The sequence below is a fragment of the Rhinoraja longicauda genome, chromosome 13 (genome assembly GCF_053455715.1).
Source record: "Rhinoraja longicauda isolate Sanriku21f chromosome 13, sRhiLon1.1, whole genome shotgun sequence".
NCBI classification, from domain to species: Eukaryota; Metazoa; Chordata; class Chondrichthyes; order Rajiformes; family Arhynchobatidae; genus Rhinoraja; species Rhinoraja longicauda.
In genome coordinates this window covers 34,025,631-34,046,660 of record NC_135965.1, presented here as the reverse complement: position 1 = coordinate 34,046,660, position 21,030 = coordinate 34,025,631, and the positions used below count along the sequence as shown (strand labels likewise).

The following is a 21,030-nucleotide window of genomic DNA, read 5'->3' as shown; positions in this document are numbered from 1 at the left end:
GGTAAATTTGTGGAATTCTCTGCCTCAGAAGGCAGTGGAGGCCAATTCTCTGGATGCTTTCAAGAGAGAGCTAGATAGAGCTCTGAAAGAAAGCGGAGTCAGGAGGTATGGGGAGAAGGCAGGAACGGGGTACTGATTGTGAATGATCAGCCATGATAACATTGAATGGCGGTGCTGGCTCGAAGGGCCGAATGACCTACTCCTGCACCTATTGTCTATCTCTGGCCTTTGTCCAACCATCTACCTATCAAATACCTCCCTCACCTGTACTCACCTATTACTTGCCAGACTTTATCCTGCCCTCCTCTCTTCTAACCTTCTTTCCTCACTCCCCACCATATCAGTCTGAAGAAAGGTCCGAACCCGACACACAACCTATCCGTGTTCTCTAGAGATGCTGCCTTACTACAGATGTTAAGTTACTCGAGCATGGTGTCTTTTTTCTTCCAAGTTTGTCCAACCGCTCCATATAGCTAATAGTCTCTAATCAGGGCAGCATTCCGGTAAATCTCATCTGCATCTTCTCCAAAGCCTCCACATCCTTCCTATAATGGGGCAACCAGAACTGTGCACAGTACTCCAAATGTGGCCTAACCAAAGTCCGATCAAGCTGCAACATGACTTCCTGACTCAATGCTGCAACCGATGAAGGCAATCATACCGTGTCATCTTTACCACTCTTTTCTTTTGTGTTGCCACTTTCAGGGAGATACAATATCCCTCTGTTCATCAATGTTGTTAAGGGTTTTGCCATTAATTGTATACTTTCCGTTTAGATTCAACTTCCCAAAGTGCAACACCTCACTCTTGCTCAAATCAAGCTCCATCTGCCATTACTCTGTCCATTTCTGTAACTGATCTGGTCTGAAGAAGGGTCTCGACCCAAAACGTCACCCATTCCTTCTCTCCAGAGATGCTGCCTGTCCCGCTGAGTTACTCCAGCTTTTTGTGTCTATCCCTGGAGTGGGTACATGTTCAAAACAGTCATTGGTATCATTCTAATGTAGCCTAACAAATGTAGAATGGCTATTTGGGAAGACATTGTATTATTTTTAATTTAGAATAAATCTTTGTCCTAGTAACATCATTTAAGTGATGGGTAGAGGATTCCATTAAAAACAAATCAATGGCTGTTGCAGTTTGAACTAGGATGCTGTCCTTTCCGGTTCTTTATCTCCTTGAAGAAAACAACTCTGCCAAGGAACACAGAGTATTCACAAAATTAAAGACCCAAACCACTTCACTTTAGAGAGAAGCAAAGTTAACAGTGCTTGAATGAGAAGTAATGTCCAGAACAAATGCCATTGATGGTTGAAGTGGAGATTCCAAAGTGTACATGAGGTGTTTAGAACAAGATTTACCCATAAGGTGGAGATCATTTATGACTAACTTCAGGATCTTTCTTAGTAGTTTAGTTTAGAGATACAGCGCGGAAGCTGGCCCATTGACCTACCGAGTCCACGCTGACCAGCAATCCCTGTACATTAATACTATCCTACATACACTAGGCAAAATGTACAATTATACCAAGCCAACTAACTTACAAACCAGCACATGTTTGGAGTGTGGGAGGAAACTGGAGATCCCGGGAAAAACCCCACAAACGTGGGTCTCTAGTGCTGTGAGGCAGCAACTCTACTGCTGCACCACCAATAGGTTGTACTTAAAAGCCCAAGTGAATTTATTTGTCCATCCCACATTCCAGCATGCAATCTACTATTCGTAAAACAAAAATCAGGTTTGGGTGCCAAGGGTCTCAGTCAAAGTTTTAACACCACAGTTAGGAAGTTCTCTGCATACAGCCCATGTGAATATGAGTTCCAGATGCTGAGCTCAACCCAGCGTAATCTAACCCATCATTTCTTTGGAGGATGTATAAAGTGGCATAGTAATGGACAAATAAAGATCATAGCAGGACACCAATACCAACCGTGAGTTAGCCAGAAAGGAGACCACTATAATTGACTTTCTGGCTGCAGCAGGTCAGCTCGGAATGGAAGCGGGCCAGTGTTGCCTTATCTAACTGGATAGAGGTGGAGGAGAAAAACATGGTTAATCATAACAGAGGCTACAGAAAACTGAATGAGGTCAAGGAGTTAGATTATTTGAGTCACAGTGATGGAGGATACTGTGACGATGCTCTTTCCCTTGGATGCCACTCTGATCGCTATCACTGGCTGACAGGCCAATCCCCAGCATCATTGGTAATAGCTGGGTCCAATTAGCTGATATTGGCTTGGCCACCTGAACTTTGTCAACCTACTCCCCATAAACCTCAGGTATCTCCGAGCCAGAGGAGAAAAGGTGAGAGAAGCAGGAGAGAGAGCAACTGGCGCTCCTTCGTGTTAGCTGTGTGTTCTTGTCACAGGTTTGAGGAAGATTGAGCCACTGGGACACACCAGAGACCACCAGGTGGTCAAGACTGAGCTGCCAAGAAGCCCCAGACAACCAGTGCCTCTACAGAGGCCATGACTGAGTGGCTGGGGCAAGCCTGAGACACCAGTGCCTCTTCCACCCGATGAATAATGAGGGATTGTGCCCACACACAGAGGCAAAGACTGAGCGCCAGGATAAGCCTGAGACTGCCAGTGCCCCGTCGAGGCAAGGGAGAAGCCTGAGATCGCCAACCTTCGAGACCCGGACTGAGCTGCTGGGACAAGCACGAGATCGCCAGCGCCACCACACTTGCGTCCTGACGACAAAATACAATGCCCTCCTGTGATCCTGGACTTTCTTGTTACTGTAATTAAAACATATCATATGAGTTCACCCAACTACGAGCGTTGGCATGGTCAGTGCCGAACCCAGCGTGACCCACCCCTGACGCCACAATACCATTAGTGATTTTGAGCGAAACTGTTATGGCAATGTTTTGGGGGCTTGGAAATCTGATTGGACAGACTGGAACATTGTGTTGCAGTTAAGGTGGGAAGCTACAAGTTAAAGGACTTTGGAGAAGAAAGAAAGAGTGGAGGGTGGGCAGTCCTTTGCAAGAACAAAAGACTTGGGCGTTTCAGTTGAGGGAAGTAGTTAAGAAGTTAGCTTTTTAGGCTACAGAAATGGAAACATATGTCACCTCATGTATAGGTCAACGATGTATTGGGAACTGGCAAGTGGCAGCCAGAATCTCATGGACAATTGATGTCAGTCAGGGTATGAAAGAAGATAGGAGAGAAACTAGAGATGGGAGAGAAACTAGAGAAAGTTGAGTTTGGACACACCAGCTTGGATAGGAAGCAACAGTATGAATAAATCTGTGTGCATGATCAGGTGAGTAGATATGCAAGTGTGTGTGTGGTAAAGTTTGCAAAAGAGCTTGCTTTCCAATCAGCTCGGACCTCTTTGCCATTGCACCAAGACCTCAGTGTGTTAACTACATGCGGGTAGATGGTGTGTAACAATGAACGTACATTAGAAGAAATCATATGCAGCCAAGTCCCACTTCTCAAGATGCCGGAGTGGAACCAAGTCAACTGTCACTCTGAGGAACAGTCTGTGGAGGGAATTTAATAGCTGGAGCAACATTGGGATGAATGGAATGCAGTAGATTTTTGAACGTGACTTGAATTGTGATGGCTTTTTTTATCAGTTATAGATATGGTTGGGTGAGAGAATGTGTGTAGTGGGTAATGCAAGAACACAATTAATGATGGCTGAATCTATACAGGAAATGGTGGATGTAGCAAGGTCGTGGAAGATGACAAAGTCAAGGTGGTGAATGCAAATGTGTTGACAATTCACATGGAGAGGTTGTGGGAAGATGGAAGAGCATTGAATTAAAATGAGTGAGAATGCAATAGAAGCTGAAACATCAAACTGCCATTGCTATAATACATTGAAAGGCAAAGGAATTGCCTTGAAAGATAACAGGCTTTTTCCATCAATTTATCCCAAGGGCGGCACCGTGGTGCAGCTAGTAGAGCTACTGCTTCACAGCACCAGAGACCAGGATTCAATCTTGACCCCCGAGTGCTGTCTGTATGGAGTTTGCATGTTCTTCCTGTGATCATGTGGCTTTGCTCCGGGTTCTACATTTCCCCCCCCACATCCCAAAGATGTGTGGATTGGGAGGTTAACTGTAAATTGTCTTTGATGTTTAGGTGATGGTGGAAAATGAGTAGGCAATTAGCAAACGGGAGGATTTGATGAGAATAAGGGAATTAATAGAAATAGGTGGTTAATGGGAGGCAAGGACTCAGTGAATCAAAGGGTCTCTTTTCTGAGCTGTATCTCCATGTGCTTGGAATCCCAATAATCCACAGGTTTTACATGGTCATAGAGTCAAACAGTGTGGAAACAGGCCCTTCGGCCCAACTTGCCCACACCAGTGAACATGTCCCACCTGCCTGCTTTTGGTCCATATCCCTCCAAACCTGTGTCATCCATGTAAATGTAGGGTTAGTCCCAGCCTCAACTACCTCCTCTGGCAGCTTGTTCTATACATCCACCACCTTTTGTGTGAAAAAGTTACCCCTCAGATTCCTATTAAATCTTTTCCCCTTCATCTTAAACCTATGTCCTCTGGTCCTCGATTCCCCTACTCTGGGCAAGAGACTCTGTGCATCTACCCGATCTATTCCTCTCATGATTTTATACCTCTATAAGATCACCCCACATCCTCCTGCGCTCCAGGAATAAAGTCCAAGCCCACTCCTATAGCTCACACTCTCTAGTCTAGACAGACTCTGCAATTTTTTCAATAAGTTCAAATTTTTGATGGAGGAATAAATATGCTTGTCAACAATAACAATGGGGAGTGCAATTATTTTTTGTTTTCAGCAGCCCAGAAAATATGAACTATTTTAAATATCCTACAATGGACATAAAAACAAGTCTTTACATTTTTATTCCAGGTCAAGCAAATAATTCATGAAGCCTCTTCCGTCACAAAATATAGTAACAAGCAACCAAATATCACGTATAAAATTCAGATTAATCCACAATGAAAATGTAAAGCAACATAAAAAGAAATATGCATCTACATATTTCCTTTTGAACCTTTAGTGCCTTTTGATAAGACAACACAGTTTTATTCAATTGACGTAGAAGTTTCATTTAACAGAAAATAGTTTAGAGCCAAAATTCTCAGATACTTTGCAATTTTCAACATTGAAATAAATTTAATATTTGCTTGCAAAGTAGTATTGGTTTAGGTGGCCAGAGATTATTTAATGGTCAGGGTACCAATGGACATTTCAAGGCCCTATTCAGAAAGTGGCACTTTTCAATACTCAACTGGGACATCAGCCCAGATGTTGTGCTCCCATCTCTGGCTTGGAGGTTCCAACTGTGACCATCTGTTGCCGATGTGAGCACTAAAACACCATCTATTAATCCTAAATACATCTGGCACCAACACACTGTAGTTTACATTTTTTTAGAGATACAGCGCAGAAACAGGCCCTTCGGCCCACCGATCCCCACATACTAGCACTATCCTACACACACTAGGGACAATTTACAAGTTTACCAAGCCAATTAGCTTGCAAACCTGTACGTCTTTGGAGCGTGGGAGGAAACCGGAGTGCCCGGAGAAAACCCACGCAGATCACAGGGAGAACGTACAAACTCCGCACAGACAGCACTCTTAGTCAGGATCAAACCCGGGTCTCTGGCGTTGTAAGGCAGCAACTATAGCGCTGCGCCACTGACTTTAAAATGCATGAGGTGGCAACCTTTGGTGAAGCAACCAGTTGTAGAGGTAATGAAAACACTAAAAGAAATTAAAAAATTCACAAAGTTTAATTCATTTCAGTTGAGATGTCAAACAGACATTTCAGGTGGACATTAAAGATCCCTGGTGTTATTTTAAATTAGCTCCAATATGTTGACTAATTCCTCAATATTGAAACATTTTACCTCATCATTATCAAGTGAACCGTGGGGCCTCAGTGAGAGCAAATTGGTTGCTTATATTGTCGTGGTGGTAGTAAAGCCATTTGTGACACCCTGGAGCTGCATTGGTTATACAGATGAAACACATTTTTCCTCCCCTTTCGCTCATGGCAAGTGGAAAGCCAGAGAAAACAAAGTAAATCTAAAAGTAATGTCTTTGAGTGGGAAGCACAATCTTCTGCAACTTTGAGAAACATTTAAAAGAGTTGTTTCACTTTCAGAAACTGTGATTATGGATGTTACAAAAAAAATCCACCAAACTATTGGATGGCATTTGAAATTCCAGGTTGTACACACATCTCACTAAGGAAACACCGAGTTCCTCCATCAGTTTGTTTTATATTTGCTGATATATTTTTACTCCACTAAGGGGATCAACTAAAATCTGGGCAAAATGTGCACATGTACAATGTGCATCACCGAAGTCCGATTTATTTTTCTTGTCAGAAGATAGACACACAAAGCGGAAGTAACAGCAGGTCAAACAGCATCTCTGGAGAAAAGGAATAGGTGATGTTTCAGGTCGAGACCCTATTTCAGACTCCAGGAGAACTTCGTCAAAGTAGGCATACCTTGAGGGAACTTCGCAGTGGAGCAGACAACATATGTAGGAAGGAACTGCAGATGCTGGTTTAAACCGAAGATAGACGCAAAAAGCTGGAGCAACTCAGCGGGTCAGGCAGCATCTGAGAAAATGAATCGGTGACGTTTCGAGTCAAGACCCCTTTTCAGTCTTTATTTTTGCATTAGTTATATTTTGCGCGAGGTGTTGGTCAGTATGTGAGAGATGGAAACAAATGAAGCACAAGAAAAAACAAATGGAAAAAATAAGAAAATCCCTTTATAGCAGACACAAGAAAAAAAAAGTTACAGAGTTACAATAGATCCCAGTGAATCAATTAATGCTACGGATGCCCAAGAGGATGCTGTAACACTTGACACACATTCTCGTCTGGCACTGATTTCGTTTTTTTAAGCTCCTCTAAGATGTCATTCCACTTCAAATTCTTATTGAAAACTCGTTGACAGGTAATATTTCAAGCACGGTGCAATTTGGGTAGTTCACACACTAAGCCTCAGGTTGAACCAGATATTGATCTCCTCAAAACTTTTCGTTATCACTAAGCAGATTACGTTCATTTCTTTTTCACTAAATTAAACTTCTGCCCTCCTGTTCTGCTGCCCATGATAACAGAATTATAATTTGGGTACATCTCAAATAAAATATGCTGAATTACACATTAAACAATTCCCTTACCCATGTTGTTTCTAGATTTGTGGAATCAAAATATCTTTGTTCCCCCTTATGAGTATATGATGCTCTTTAATTTTTTCCCAAAATACATCACTAAAACACATGGTGATAAAAAATTAACAATATTTCATTTCACTGGTCATTTTAAAAATCACAATTGGTTTTTTTTTTAAAAACTCTACAACCCCGAATTAACCAATTGAGTTCACGGCTTAAAACAAATGTTGATATCAGTGCTTTGCATCATCATTTCAATTGCTTTCTAAATTCTGCATCAGTGTTGCTATCGCAACTCAAGAGACAAGCTCAAGGGACTCTCAGCTAATAACTAAAAAAAAAACATGGAGCTAAAATACCACTAAATAACTGAATTAAATTGTCTGTTTTCAATGTGACTGGAGATCCTAAATCTTTTCTTGTTTTTAAAAGCAAGACAAAAGCGATGGGCTATTGTAGATGCAAGGTAAGTGAAACTTATCACAAGCTGTCAAAAGAAATATTCAGTGTGGGTCACTGCAAATCTCCTAAAGATTATATTAATCTGCTTTGAATTTAAGCAAACATCTCGTTGATGGTAGAAAATTTAGGAAAATATATTTACAAGTCACCAGTTGGTCAGCAGAGTGAAAAGGACATATGGTAAAGCATTCCATGTATTTAGACAGGAAGTTTTTCAGAAATTTCAGAGTAAGGGTGGGATTTTGTAGTCTACTGAGAGTTTACATGTCTCCCTCTCACACTGCTCAAAGTTAAGGAACAAAATCTAGCATGTATGTCGCTGTAGAAGAGAAAAAGTTTGATTTGTATTTTACACATTACAATTAACAGTCTTGCAATCATACAAAACATTGAAAAAGCTTTTCCAAAACCAAATTCAGAATCATAAATATATCAAAGTTCACATTTCAGCAGTAGAATCCTGAAAGGACAACAGCCAAAAAATAAATTGCAGCATTTAAACATTGCTATTTATTCATGAATGGAACATCTCAACCTTGAGAAAAGTCTATGCAATAGCACTGGCAGAGACTGGACAGATCCTTCTGCAAAAATATGTGTGCAAGACCAAAAAACATTAGAGCCAGGTCAATTTTTGGTATGTTTCATATCCAGTCTATTCAGTCCACCCATAAGCTTTTCAATCACTTGGATGTTACACACTTCATATTGAATATGATTTGAAGTATCTCAATTTTTATTAAGCCTAGTAACTAGCCCTGTGGACACACAGTTACAGCAGAAATGTGTAACATTACTACTTCCCGTACTAGCTTCCTTCAGTACAAAGGCTAGTTTTATATTCTGATTTGCACCTATTAAGATTTCTCAGTCATCTCCTTTGAGCAACATAAAATTTCAGCTTTGAACAAGAACCACAATTTGCTCCCAGCAGTAAAAGAAATGTACCCTCCTGCTGGTGATACCAGTCTATCCCCCAGGTTTTTATATTATCTCTATAGTTTAGACCCAGTCAGCACATAATTCAGAAGCTAATGCAGACTAATTTTTGAAACAGTTGTCCATTAATGTGCTATCTTCTCAAAGTTTCAGGCTCTTGGATTCAACCTCCAATATGCAGTCTCTTCCCTTTACAGTATAGGAAAAACAACTCCAACACACAACGCAGAGAGCAAAAATTATAAAAACAAAAAGAATGATTAATATAAGTGACAGTCAACACCACATTATGTAATTAAGGAATGCTTCAGTTAATGTTTTACATCAGGGAAGGTACTGAAAGTGTACAGTTCAGCTTCTGCACGCTTTTGCATCAGAAATATCCATGCTTCACTGAAGCACATAATTATGGAAATGCATTTGAAACAATATCATACCTCAAGGCCATGGTGAATAGTTCATGTTCTATTATTGAAATGGTATTCAATGACAGCAAATTTCAGACTTGGGCCAAAAAAGTGTTTTTTAAAAAAGTAAACCTTTTCAGGATTGTTCACTAGCTTCAGGTGATATCTTCTACAGTGAAATTCCTTCCATAAAGTGTATTGCCGACACAGCAATATCTACCCTTGGACTTATCAGTCTATTACAGTGATGATATAAATAGGTGCTTCCATGTAATTCTCCTCAAGCAAAAAGAATTCTCTCCCCCAGTTACACTGCAATTAAGTGGGGTTCACAAAAGAAAAATCCAGAGAGCACTAAATGCAAACGCAAATGCATCATAGGAGCAGTGACTTGTGCAATGAAGGGCACTTTAAGCCATTTATGGAGATAATAATCTGACTGCTGATTATGCTGGAAAAATACAAGAGCAAATTTGCACATATTGAGTACTTGCACTGTGAAAATTAGACTGGAATTACACAAACTGAAGGCTTCCATTGTACGCCTTTTGGGTCTGGAAAATATTCTCGATTGTAAAACGGAAAGCCACAAATACTACATGACCAATAAGCTCCACATTCTAAAATGTATACATTAAACACCTTTTCAGCTGCATTTCACACCTTCCAGAGCAGAACTGTTTTCAACAGTAAAAAAACTAACAAAGTAATTAACCTACACCTCAATTTAACATCTCATTGCGTGTGTTCATATGGGTTGGGGGAAGGGAGGGCAAATGAATTATAAGCCGCATCAACATAGCACTGACTAACCAAGATAATTTGAATACAGGAATATGAAAATCAACAAACTGAATGATTGTGTGATTTTATTATTGGGAATTTAGATCATCCTTGTGATTACTTTCTGTCCTATACCCCCTTTCGACAAACATGTGGAAACAGTCAAATTTTGCATGATTTTCTTTGTCCCTGAGGTGAATACCTATACATTTTCTGATGATGCTTGCATTCCCATTATTTTACCTGTCCACAGAACTGGACCCCAATTATACTTTTTTTTTAAACCAACACCAACAGTACATTCTCATTCCAGTCTTGGATCTTTGTCGTACTTGAGAATATTTCATTCAGGACGAAAAAAAGAACAACTCCTTGAACAGAGTTAAAGTGGTCTCACGTTCACAGCTTAAAGCTCAGTATGTGGGTCATGACCTGCAAAAATGAAAGAGAAGCCAAAGGTTAGCGCTCAGCAACCCATGAGACTAAAATGCCTACATTGGTGATGAAAATGAATCCAACAGAATATCATCGCACTGCCTGTTTCCACAATGATTCTCACTTCGCAGTTAAATCTCAATCCATGTGTAGGAAGGAACTGCAGAAATTGGTTTACACCGAAGACATAAAATGCTGGATTAACTCAGCAGGGCAGGCAGCATCTCTGGAGAGAAGGAACGGGTGACGGGCAGCATCTCTGGAGAGAAGGAATGGGTGACAGGCAGCATAAAAGGACTGGACAAGCTAGATGCAGGAAAAATGTTCCCAATATTGGGCGAGTCCAGAACCAGGGGCCACAGTCTTAGAATAAAGGGGAGGCCATTTAAAACTGAGGTGAGAAAAAACTTTTTCACCCAGAGAGTTGTGAATTTGTGGAATTCTCTGCCACAGAGGGCAGTGGAAGCCAAATCACTGGATGGATTTAAGAGAGAGTTAGATAGAGCTCTAGGGGCTAGTGGAATCAAGGGATATGGGGAGAAGGCAGGCACGGGTTATTGATTGGGGTCGATCAGCCATGATCACAATGAATAGCGGTGCTGGCTCGAAGGGCGAAATGGCCTCCTCCTGCACCCATTTTCTATGGTTCCATGTTTCTCTCCAGAGATGTTGCCTGTCCCGCTGGGTTACTCCAGCATTTTGTGTAAATCTCAATCCAGATTCGTATCTAGAATGACTTCCCAGGAACTCTCCTTGCCACACTGAATTTCCTTGATTTTTACATAGCTTCAGTTTTAAGGATAACAGGACAGGTGATTTGTTATTTTGCTGCAGGCAACCATCAGTAAATGTATTATACTTTTGGATGGGTTACAAATGTTCAGACAAGAAATTTAACCATAATGCACAAAGGTCATTTTTCACATTTAGAAATAAAACTGTCATTGTTTACTAATGTGAAAAAACAATTGTGATATTAAATATTTGGTATGGAACATGCACACGTTGATTTTAATTCCTTACAACCTTATGGCTTAGTATTTTTTATCATCAGTTTTTCTGAAAGTTTTGCAAGTTACACAGAGTACAATTTCCATCAAACATGTACATCCCCTGCTGTAAACATCCACACTGCAAATTGTCTGCTTTCTGAATCAAACATGACAAGATCTGGAAGAGTAGACTAATATGTAGTTAACCAACTGTCAGTGAATCTAACTAAGTGCTATCATTCCCTGTGATGAGTCAAGAGGCAAGAGACCCAGCAGATGCTAGAATTTGGAGCAAAAAACAAAGTGCTGGCAAAGTTTAGCAGACATTTGGGTTGTAATTCTGCATTGGGACTGAGGTTGATGGGAAACCTGATCGACGTACATAAAATTATGAGAGGCATTTAAAAAAAGGTCGACAGTCAGAACTTTCTCCGCAGGACGGAATTATCAAATACTAGAGGGGATCGCTGTAAGGTGAGAGGGGCAAAGGTAAATGGAGATGTGTGGGGCAAATTGTTTTCTTAATATATATATATTTACAGACAGTGTGGCGAGTGCCTGGAACACCCTGCCAGGTGGTGGAGGAGGCAGATATGATAATGGCATTTAAGAGACTTTTGAATTGGCACATGGATATGAAGGGAATGGGATGATATGCAGACAGACAAGATTGGTCTTGGCATTATGTTCTGCACAGACATTGTGGACCGAAGGGCCTATTTCTGTGCTGTATTTTTCTATGTTCTATTTCTATGCTCTATTTTTCTAGTGAGACCGCACCTGGAGTACTGTGTGCAGTTTTGGTCTCCAAATTTGAGGAAGGATATTCTTGCTATTGACGGCGTGCAGCGAAGGTTCACTAGGTTAATTCCCGAAACGGCGGGACTGTCGTATGTTGAAAGACTGGAGCGGCCAGGCTTGTATACGCTGGAATTTAGAAGGATGAGAGGGAATCTTATTGAAACATAAAAGATTATTAAGGGATTGGACATATTAGAGGCAGGAAACATGTTCCCAATGCTGAGGGAGTCCAGAACCAGGGGCCACAGTTTAAGAATAAGGGGTAGGCCATTTAGAACAGAGATGAGGAAAAAAAATTTCAGTCAGAGAGTTGTAAATCTGTGGAATTCTCTGCCTCAGAAGGCAGTGGAGGCCAATTCTCTGGATGCTTTCAAGAGAGAGTTAGATAGAGCTCTTAAAGATAGCGGAGTCAGGGGGTATGGGGAGAAGGCAGGAACGGGGTACTGATTGAGAATGATCAGCCATGATCACATTGAATGGCGGTGCTGGCTCGAAGGGCCGAATGGCCTACTTCTGCACCTATTGTCTATTGTGTATGTTCTATGTTCATGCTGCCTCAGGAAAGCAGCCAACATAACCAAGGACCATTTTCACCCTGGTCATTTGCACTTCTCCCCTCTCCCATCGGACAAAAGAGAGAACTGCTTGAAAGCATGTGCCGCCAGATTCAGAAACAGTAGGCACAAGGAACTGTAGACATGGGTATACAAAAAAAGACACAATTGCAGGAGTAACTCAGTCAGGAAAAGGATTACAACCCACAATGTCACCTATCCATGTCCTCCAGAGATGCTCCCTGACCTTGCTGAGTTACGACAGCACTTTGTGTCTCAATCTAGGAAGTTTTTTTCCCAGTTATCAAACTATTGAACTGTCCTTTTATAAGCTGAGGGTATAGACTCGATCTCCCAACCTACCTCATTGCAGCGCATGCACTTTAAAAAAATCTGCACTTTCTCTGTAATAGCATTGCTCTACCATTGTAACACTGTATTCTACCCCCTGGAATTTTTCTCTATGTACCTCAGTTGTGCTTGTACGGCTTGATTGTACTCAAGCACAGTATGATTTGACTGAATAGCATGCAAACAAATTGTTTTTCGCTGTATCTCGGTGCAAGTTACAACAATAAACCAATGGCAATATCTGAAATTGGAAAAGTCAATGTCTATACTATGCATTATAGACTACCCAGGTGGAATAATATATTGTGTTTGGCTTCTTCCTGTCAGTGGAGAAGGCTGAAGACTGGCAGGTCAACGTGGGAATGAGAAGGGAGCTGAAACATATGCTACCCGGAGGTCTGGATGGTTCTTGCAGAGCACCGTTCCCCTGAATGGTCGCCCAGTCTACGCTCATCTCGCCAAAGCAGAGGAAGTCACATCAGGAGCACCAAATGCTTTTGATGAGGTTGGAGGAGATGCATGAGAATTTTTGTCTGTCCTGGAAGAGCTCTTTGGGTTCCCAGATGGTAGAGAGGAAGGATTATTTTTATGTATTGAAAGTTAACCCTAACATTTGACTCAAAGCCAATCTAATTTTATTATATGCCTCCAATTTAGTTAATGCTTATTTGAGTGAAAACTACCAAAAATACATTTTGAGACCCACTTAGTCATGAATACTTACTTTTAATGAGCACGGAAGTCGCAAATTATTAAAAATAGAAAAAATGCTTGAGTGACTCAGCAAGTCAGGTAGTTCGATGCTGCCTGACCCACTGAGTTATCGTCGGTATAAACCAGCATCTGCAGCTCCTTCACAAATTATTAACAGTTATTATTTTAATGTTCTTTCTAGAATGTACATACTGAATAAATTGTGATTCACTAATTTTGAAAAGATGTTTTATATGCTAAAGTGCATACCAGCCTCACCTTCTGTTCTGGTATGAGCCAGTCCATTAGATTTTTCCTCTTGAAACAACTTCTGGAACTGTTTAAGCTCTTGATCATAATCCTGCCATTCAGGAACAATTCTCATAGCTGCATCCAGTTTGGGCTCTTTAGTCATTGGGTTATTGCACTGAAAAGTCATAATAAATGTTGGTCATAAGAATTTTCCAAGAGGTAATGATAAAGAACCAAAAATACAATAAGGAATTTCATTTAATTAATGAAATTTGCTCACATGGAAATATAAGATGATAACGAGCACTTTGGCAAAACTAGCTTTTTGCGTGTGGAAGAAAACCGGAGCACCCAAAGGAAATCCACAGTCACAGGGAAAGCGTGTAAACTCCACACAGACAGTTACCCAAGGCCAGGATTGAACTCAGGTCACTAGAACTATGAAGCGGCAGTTCTATTCCAGTGTGTCTTCAACTTGTTGCACTGGTTTGGCAAGGTGGAGACAGTCTCAAATGGGTTTATCTACTGACTCGTCAATGCAAACATTTATAAGGTACTTGACGGGCGAGGACCCATTGGGTCCAAGCCTCTCCTGCGGGCCTGGCAACCCCCGTTGGGTCCAAACCTCTCCTGCGGGTCCGGCAACCCTCCCCCAACTGACGACCTGTAGACCCGCTGCCGGCCAGGGAGTCTCCCCCGGGGCCGGGGGCTGGCGAGGGGGGAGAGGGAGCCACTCACACCGGGCCTGGGTGGCCATCGTGGTGGCCAGAGCGAGCCGTGGACCCGTCGAGTGCAAAACCCTCCTGCAGCGGTAGCTCGACGGCGACGGCCATCTTCTTTGACCATCTGCCGCTGCGCTGCACCACGGGAGAAAGGTCAGGCGCGGGGCACTCCGGAAACGGCGCCAGTCCTCCCGGTGGGGGGGGGGGGGGCGCGCATTTATTAAAGTCTAAGTTAATTGCTTTTAAAATGTAAGAAAACTTGATCAATCGAAACCGCAGGCGAATGGTGAGTAGGGCGGGCCTAAAATTGTTGCGCTGTCATGTACCGTTTTGGCTGTATTTCTGGTACAAATAAATAAATACATATACAAGATGAGAGTTTTAATAATATATAGATACTGGTCTACTCTTATAAAATATGCATCTGTATCAGGTTGCAAGGCTGCCCTTTCAGTATGATGCTCCTCTATGTGAAAATGAATCAGGTGCTATGATTCCCTCCACAAAACGTACGTTTTATGTTAATAATCAGCTCAAATGGCGTAGTCTCCAATCCAATCATGTCACTTTCAAATTCTTCCATCATTTAAAAACTTCAGTTGCATCTACCTAATGTTGAATATTTTTTTAAATGTTTTAATTATTTTCGTCTTTTCTGGTAATGGAGTTCTTAAAGTGCCATCAGTCTATTAACCCTCTCTCCATTTTCCCTAATATTTAATGGGACTACAGTGAAATACTATATTCAGTCTTCAAGCTGTACTATATTCAGTCTTCAAGCAGTCTTCCGTAACCAAGGGCTTACGGAAAGAGAATAGAGATGTTTGTTTTGGATTTAGTTTCTCAGGCAATGTCCCCAAAACCCTATTTACCTCCACAACAACCTTGTGAGCTTTTGAGGAATCATTCTCTACAAATTCTTTGATTGAAGTATTGACAGCACACACATTCATACATAGTGCATCATGGCACACTGATCTTTATAAAAAACACACTTGGCAGAACTGAACCCATTTTCGATTAAATCTGGATCCCGTTATGAAAGGATTCATTCTGGTGTTTCAGTGAGCAGCAGATATTCTCTTGTGCACCTACCAAATCAATAGTTTTAGCTTTGTTTTTAGATGCTTCATCACACCATGTCTCACACCACAGCCAGTATTGTGGAAGGGATTTAATAGGCACTTGATGGATCATGTTGTTAGGCAGATCCTGTAAAACACATTTAACAGAAAAACCAAAGTAAACAATTTTAAGCAGTTGCTGATTATTATGGATTTCCACATCTTTAAATTAATAAGCCCCATTAATTAAGAATACTTTGATTTAACTTTGTTTACATTATGAAGAAAATCTGCTGTTGCCCACAGAAAAGTTGGACAGCGTGACTATAAGCATACCAGTCATCATACCAAACCGTGCATCCTTCAGTTAACCATTGCGATTTTGAAATTTAACAATATTATAGAAACATAGAAAATAGGTGCAGGAGTAGGCCATTCGGCCCTTCGAACCTGCACCGCCCTTCAATATGATCATGGCTGATCATCCAACTCAGTATCCTGTACCTGCCTTCTCTCCATACCCCCTGATCCCTTTAGCCACAAGGGCCACATCTAACTCCCTCTTAAATATAGCCAATGAACTGGCCTCAACTACCTTCTGTGGCAGCGAATTCCACAGATTCACCACTCTGTGTGAAAAAAAACTTTCTCATCTCGGTCCTAAAAGACTTCCCCCTTATCCTTAAACTGTGACCCCTTGTTCTGGACTTCCCCAACATCGGGAACAATCTTCCTGCATCTAGCCTGTCCAACCCCTTAAGAATTTTGTAAGTTTCTATAAGATCCCCCCTCAATCTTCTAAATTCCAGCGAGTACAAGCCGAGTCTATCCAGTCTTTCTTCATATGAAAGTCCTGCCATCGCAGGAATCAATCTGGTGAACCTTCTGGTGAACATTATAAAAGGCAATCTGAGAACACAAACATTGTTCGCCTATTCTGTGCTGACAGTCACAAGATATTCCTCCAGAAACTCATCCATGTCCCCTTCCTCCACACATCATATTTTTGGTCCCAAATAGACACCCCTCTTTTCTTCATTATCCTTTTCATCTGCTTTAAAACATCTGGATTTGATTTTATTAGCCAATGTTCCTGATGCCAAGACCTGCTGGATCTCCTGGTTGCTTACCATTTTAAACTTGCCTTCCCATTCCATACTGACCTTTTTGTCTTGGGCATTCTCCATTATCAGAGTATGGCTCCACGCACGCTGGAGAAACAGCATCCCATATTCTGTTTGGGTAGCCTACAACCTAATGGTACGAACTTAAATTTTCCAATTTTGGTGGCTAACCAACAAACAATCTAGAAGGGCGGCACGGTGGCACAGCGGTAGAGTTGCTGCCTTACAGCGAATGCAGCGCCGGAGACTCAGGTTCGATCCTGACTACGGGCGCTGTCTGTACGGAGTTAGTACGTTCTCCCCGTGACCTGCGTGGGTTTTCTCCGAGATCTTCGGTTTCCTCCCACACACCAAAGACGTACAGGTATGTAGGTTAATTGGCTGGGTAAATGTAAAAATTGTCCCGAGTGGGTGTAGGATAGTGTTAGTGTGCGGGGATCGCTGGGCGGCACGGACCCGGTGGGCCGAAGGGCCTGTTTCTGCGCTGTATCTCTAAAAAAAATCAATCCTTTTTTCCTCCTAAGGGGACAGAACAAAGCCTGGTGATAAGTGGATATAATTGAGGGGTGGGGGGTTGTTTGGCAGATTGGTGAAGTAATTGACAAAGGCTAGAGTGAAAAGGAGACTAAAGGATGTCAGGAGAGACAAAGGCAAAGTCAGAGGGAGGGTTATAGGTGGATGGGGGGTATCCACCCACCTCTGCTTCTCGCATCAGTTCCCACTACATGCACTCTCTGCCATGTGCAAGTACTTTCTGGCCCCGTCACTCCCGTTGGTGCAGTCCTTTATTTTCAAGTAGTAACCCCCAATCCTCCTCTCTTTCCCGTGGTCACCAATCCCATGGTGTGTACACATTTCTCCTATCATCTCCCACGCATTCCCACCCCACCCCTGTCACCCTGCTTATTTCCCCTCCTAAGTACACACCTATCCCATTCCAGGCTCCCCGTTTCTCTTTTATAACCCCCCCCCCACTTTCTCCTTCCATCCACATCCCTCCCTCTGGCTTTACATTTCACTCCACTTCTCTCCTCAGCTGATACCGTTTTGTCTCCTTCGCTAACTTTTGTCACCTACTCCACCCACCTGCCAAGCAAACCCCTCCTCAGCCCTGTCCTCCTTTTATTTGCCAGGAAAGCCACAAAGTGATTGAGTAACTCAGCGGGTCAGACAGCATCTCTGGAGAACATGGTAGGCGATGTTTTGGGTTGGGACCCTTGTCCAGCTTTGTCTCACCCACACCTCTCTTTTCCAGCTTTCTCCCCCCATCTACAATTGGTCTGAAGAAGGGCCCAATCCAAAGTGTCGCCTGTCCATTCCCCCATGATTCACTAAGTTCCTCCGGATACTGTGCTTTGCACAAGATTCCAGCATCCGCAGTTTGTCGTGTCTCCAGATTCCTTTTTAGTCCATTTCAATTTTTAATTCTACTCTCCCCCCCCAATAAGCAGGCTAGGACTTTATTCCTTGGAGTGCAGGAGGCTAAGGGGTGACCTCAGAGAGGTGTATAAAATCATGAGGGGAATAGATCGGGTGAATGTCTTTTATCTGTGGTAGGGGGAATCAAGAACCAGAGGACATATGTTGAAGGAGAAATGGGCAAAATTAAATAGGAACCTGAGGGGCAACTTCTTCACTTAGGGAGTAGTGAGTATCTTAAATGAGCTGCTAATGGAGATAGATGAGGCAGATACTATAACCACATTTAAAAGACCGATACGTGGATAGGAAAGGTTTAGAGGGATATGGACCAAACGCATGCAAATGGGACTAGCTTAGTTGGTTGGCATAGACGAGTTGGGGTGAAGGGCCAGTGTCTGTGCTGTATGACCCTAAATTTAACGTGACTTAGCATTACCGTAGTTTTTTCCCCTATTGTCTTTGTTAAATAATCTCTGCTCTCACTCTGGTGGTCTACTGTAACGTTAGCGTTTTGGTTCCACCCATATATTGCTACGAAAAAGTCAAGAAAAAGAATACCCCTCGAGTCTGCGAGAGCGGGGGCGGAAGATGACTCATGGACAGACCACATGGCAACAGACCCAGGAACGGAATCGACTATGAATCAAACAACCAGCACAGCAATTGACAGAGCAGCAGCGCCGGCAGGACACAAGCTACGAAGCTGCATCGGTGGCTGGGAAAAGATAACATCAGAGAAGGGTCTCAAGATCCACCAGGGCAGGAAAAAGTGCCTGAGAGGGCTTGGTGAGGGGCCTCGCATTGACCATTACTTCCTAAGAGGTAGGTCCAATCAGTCGAGTGAAGCCCAGTGGCAGGATAATCACCACAGCCCACAGGGTATCAGCACCCCAGGCGAAGCTCAACCAAGTATAGTCCCACCAACGGACACGAGTCCAGAGCCCAACCAGCCACAGTCTGTGGTAGAGAGGAAGATGGAAGGAAGAAAGCCTCAAATCTTGTGGCCTAAATCCTGCCTGAGGAAACAGTGGGAGACCATTAACACTGACCTCGTCCATCTTCTGGAAGGATTGAAGGGATGTGTAGAAAGAAAACTGGAGAAGATGGGAGACATCATATACAACTATGGGGCGGAGAGATTTGGGGTGAAGGTCAAGAAACAGAGGACACAGAAGGAACTATCACTCCAGTACAAGTCCAGGAGGCAGCAGGAGATAAAAAAAGACTGGTGAAGGAAAGGAGGCAGCTGAGAAAACAGTGGAGGAAGGCCACAGAGGCAGAAAGGAAAGGACTCGAGGCACTGCAGGCAGAAGTAAAGCAGCGCCTGGCAATCCTGCGAAGAGCAGAATGCCTGAGAAAGTAACACAAGAAGAAAGAACGGGCAAGGACAGGCTTTTACAGAGATCCATATAAGTTTGTCAAAAGCCTCTTTGTCAAGAAGAGTGGGATCCTGAAAGTACCTGTAAGGGAACTAGAGGAGCATCTGAGGAAGACGTACTCCGACAACCTGAGGCATAAGCCAGTCACCATTCCAGACGACATGCCACCTATTCATCCACCTGAGCACCAGATGGACACAAGGCCTCCTACATGGAAGGAGGTGGAGAACACAGTTAAACGAGCAAGATCAGCATCAGCCCCAGGGCCCAATGGCATTCCATACAGGCTCTATAAGAACACCCCTGGGGGAAAGGAATCATACCTAAGGCATGGCGAAGGGCAGGAGGGATCCTAATTCCCAAAGAAAAGAAGTCTTCAACCATTAGCCAATTCCGCCAGATCAGCCTTCTGAACGTGGAAGGAAAGATCTTCTTTGGTATTGTGGCCCAAAGACTCTCAGCGTTTTTGCAGAGCAACAACTTCATTGACACGTCAGTGCAGAAAGCAGGGGTACGTGGTTTCTCAGGATGTCTGGAACATGCAAACGTCATCTGGCACCAGATACAAACTGCCAAGAAAGAAAAGAGAGATCTGCATGTGGTTTTCTTAGATCTTGCCAATGCCTTTGGTTCGGTGCCCCATGAGACTCTTTGGGCAGCTTTTAACTTCTTCCAGGTCCCAGAGGTCACCACAAAGCTGGTAAAAGCTTACTTCCAGGACCTCCAGTTCTGCATCACAACACAGGACAACACCATCGCCTGGCAGCACCTTGAGATAGGCATAATGGCAGGCTGTACCATCTCTCCTCTGATGTTTACCATGGCAATGGAGCTAATCATTCGAGCATCACGATGGGTAGTCGGAGGGGAATGCTTGAAGAGTGGGCTGCGTCTTCCCCCAATCAGGGCGTACATGGATGACATGACCACTATAACAACAACAAAAGCTTGCACCAAACGCCTGCTGGATAAACTCCAGGAAAACATCAAATGGGCACGAATGGAGATTAAACCCAGCAAATCCTGCAGTATTTCCATCGTCAAAGGCCGGCTGACTGACGATAGGTTCCGCATCAACAACGAGACAATACCAACTGTCCTGGAGAAGCCTGTCAAAAGCCTCGGGCGATGGTACACCGCACACCTCAAGGACGCAGAGCAGGTGGAACAACTCAGGCAGGATACAATCAGTGGCCTCAAGCAAATCAACAACACTGCTCTCCCAGGGAAGCTGAAGCTTTGGTGCCTTAAATTCGGTCTGCTGCCCCGACTCATGTGGCCAATTACCATCTACGAGGTCACTTTATCCCATATCAACCAGCTGGAGAGACTTGTGAACTCACAAGTGAGGAAATGGCTTGGGCTACCGAGATGCCTCAGCAGCATAGGACTCTATGGGAATGGAGCCCTCTCACTGCCAGTCTCAAGCCTGGTGGAGGAATTCAAATGCGCCAAAGCACGGCTGGACATGACACTAACAGAATCCCGGGACCCAATAGTTAG

General features: G+C 43.0%; 1 protein-coding gene across 2 annotated transcripts in view; it reads right to left on the bottom strand.

The window, feature by feature from the left end:
• Positions 1-5,255: 5,255 nt before the first annotated feature.
• uggt1 (UDP-glucose glycoprotein glucosyltransferase 1) overlaps positions 5,256-21,030 on the bottom strand; it is a 103,727-nt gene continuing 87,952 nt past the window's right edge. For both annotated transcript variants that reach the window (XM_078410756.1, XM_078410757.1), the window contains 3 exons: positions 15,634-15,750; positions 13,844-13,991; positions 5,256-10,170 (listed from right to left, as the gene is read on the bottom strand). In XM_078410756.1, coding sequence (XP_078266882.1) covers positions 10,145-10,170; positions 13,844-13,991; positions 15,634-15,750 — 291 coding nt within the window. In that variant the 3' untranslated portion in view covers positions 5,256-10,144. The remainder of the gene's footprint in view (positions 10,171-13,843; positions 13,992-15,633; positions 15,751-21,030) is intronic.